At 31.9% G+C, this 2,414-nt stretch overlaps 1 protein-coding gene across 1 annotated transcript in view; it reads right to left on the reverse strand.

Moving 5' to 3' along the window:
* The window catches only part of LOC115244692, a 331,478-nt gene that overhangs the window by 152,551 nt on the left and 176,513 nt on the right, over positions 1-2,414 (reverse strand). Inside the window, exon 4 of the mRNA XM_029822565.1 lies at positions 1,433-1,577. Within this exon, the coding sequence (XP_029678425.1) occupies positions 1,433-1,577 (145 nt within the window). The remainder of the gene's footprint in view (positions 1-1,432; positions 1,578-2,414) is intronic.

Consider the following 2,414-nt stretch of genomic DNA (forward strand, 5'->3'; position numbering starts at 1 on the left):
TATATATATAGTATAAAACTAAATTTTTTTTCTCCTCTATATATGCATATTCTCGAAATTCAATTTGTTGAAAACTTTTAATGTTAAATTTCTTCTCTTAATTTCAATCTCATTGTCTCTAAAATTTTCTCTTTAAATAGAAAAATAAATTTTCTCTTAATAAGTTTATCAAACTGTAATAAGATTAAAATTATTCGAGATCTTGTACCCAGATCTTTTTGATAAAAGAAAATTTATTAACAAGATTTTTGCATTACCCAAAAATGTGACGATCCGATAAATTATCGTCTATGCTTCGTTTATGGATCACAACTCATTGTCTAACACATCGCTGATCTCAAAAGTTTGCAACCTTCAACGTTAACTCGGCGGAGTTTACGATACTAGACTAGAGGGGCTCGTATCTCGGGGTTTAATGGGATCGGGACAAAGTGGCCGCGAAAATTCCGCGGCAAGATAAAACGAGATAGCACGTGGTGCGAGGTGCGCAACTTTTAAAACTACGCTGGGAAACGTAATTTACTGTCGATGCTATGTAGCGCGACAATCCTCCCACTTTGTTTCTACGAGTTAATTGCATGCAAACAATTAATTAACCGCGCGTCCATCGGCGCATTGTTTGTCTTTGCGAGTACTTCTCCGAAATGGCCGAAATTTGCTCTTTCAAATTATTTATCGTTGTTCTGATTCCGCTAATTTTTAGCGACAAGTTAAGTTTAATGCGCGCAAACTCAGATGTTAACTAATTTAGTTAAAGGGAATTTTAGAAATGTACGAAAAGATGATAACTCTTAAATCTCTACTAATATCAATACTTTTTATATCAATCAATTTTTTTTTAGATTTTGGAACTGATGTCAATTCCTTTTTCTAAATAATGTTAAATTTTTATTTGTTATAGCGCAAAGCTAATTTTTAATGTAATACAGTTTCATAACGTTTTATATTTACATTGTAAATTTAAATTCGCGTAATCATAAAAATTCAACTCCCTCGCAACATGACAATTTCTCATATCATTTTGTTACAGCCGCATAAAATGAAATATTCCATTTATATTTGTTTGTAATGTATAAAATTTTATACTAAATATATATAAATATGTGATATCACCGAGTTATTATACTAATGTGTATATTAATGCATAGCGGTACAATAAATAAAAGAAAATAAATTAATTTATGATTCGCATAGAGCCGAGATTCTCAATTAAATTTTCCCCTATATATTCTCTCCATTTCAAAGTAAACACTCATGCCATTTTATTACAGTAATACAAAATTTAATTTTTTGATTATATTCAGTCAAACGTATGTAGTTTTGCTCTACCTCCACAATGTTGTGGTGCAAGAAACAAACATCGCAACATAATCTAATAACATTGGATTAATAAATGAAAAACAAACATAGACAAACTGGTTGGCTTACTTACCGATTCTCCATTTTACACTGGCTCTCTTGAATTTTGCAGTTGGTTTTGAAATCTTTGTAAATCTGATTGCAAGGCTTTCCACGTTGACAAACGTTGAGTGCATGATTGCACGTTGGCAATGCATCCACTGGATATGGATCCTTGTCTGTAAATACATTCATACGAATAATTAAACAAACAATTCCTTTAGATACGTTTGTCAAAGATTGATATTAAATAAATCAATAACAAATATATCAAAATGATAATAAATAAAATTAAAGCTTGACATAGAAAATATCCATTTCAACGAGCAAATTAAAGTTTATAGGTTTTAACAAAGCAATGTTTCTCTTCGGAGTCAAGATGGTTCATCTATCTACGATCATCTATGTTCGCGGCCGATTTTCAATGCACGTTTTTGTTTTCAAAAACGGTCGCACTTTCCTTCCTAAGCCCACCATTTGTCAAGAAAGTAAAGAAATAGTCTGTTGATCGACCACTCTCTTATCTTGCTTACCGATCTCCTCTTTTATTTTATTGCCGAAATGCCCTGCTCTATATTTGCAGCCCGTCAAATCGAACACGATCGATCGATGATAAGCCTATTTTTCTTCTCGCGCTTTGCATCGCCGCTTTCCGCAATTTGTTTCACTTACCCTACCAGGAATCAGAAAATCTCTATAGGGAAATGTCTAGCTAGTTTTTACGTATTTGGAATTCTTAGTTTTACGTAGAGAAATATATGCAACCTAGTAATATATACACTCTACGAAACTAAAGAAAATTCGAGAAAGCTGCACTTTTCCGTTTCTAGGAACATATAACGAAGTTTCTTCAAATTTTTACAAACTTTTATAGAAAGAGCCATGCTTGTGTATGAAATTGTTCTGACTTTCTTAAAATTTTTCGGAATGGCAAACCATTAAGTATGTAAAGTTTTAAAAATCTACCGCTTGATCTGTATTACTTGACACGTAACATATATATGTATATATATATA

Source organism: Formica exsecta, unplaced genomic scaffold, assembly GCF_003651465.1.
Source record: "Formica exsecta isolate Colony F162 unplaced genomic scaffold, ASM365146v1 scaffold83, whole genome shotgun sequence".
NCBI lineage: Eukaryota > Metazoa > Arthropoda > Insecta > Hymenoptera > Formicidae > Formica > Formica exsecta.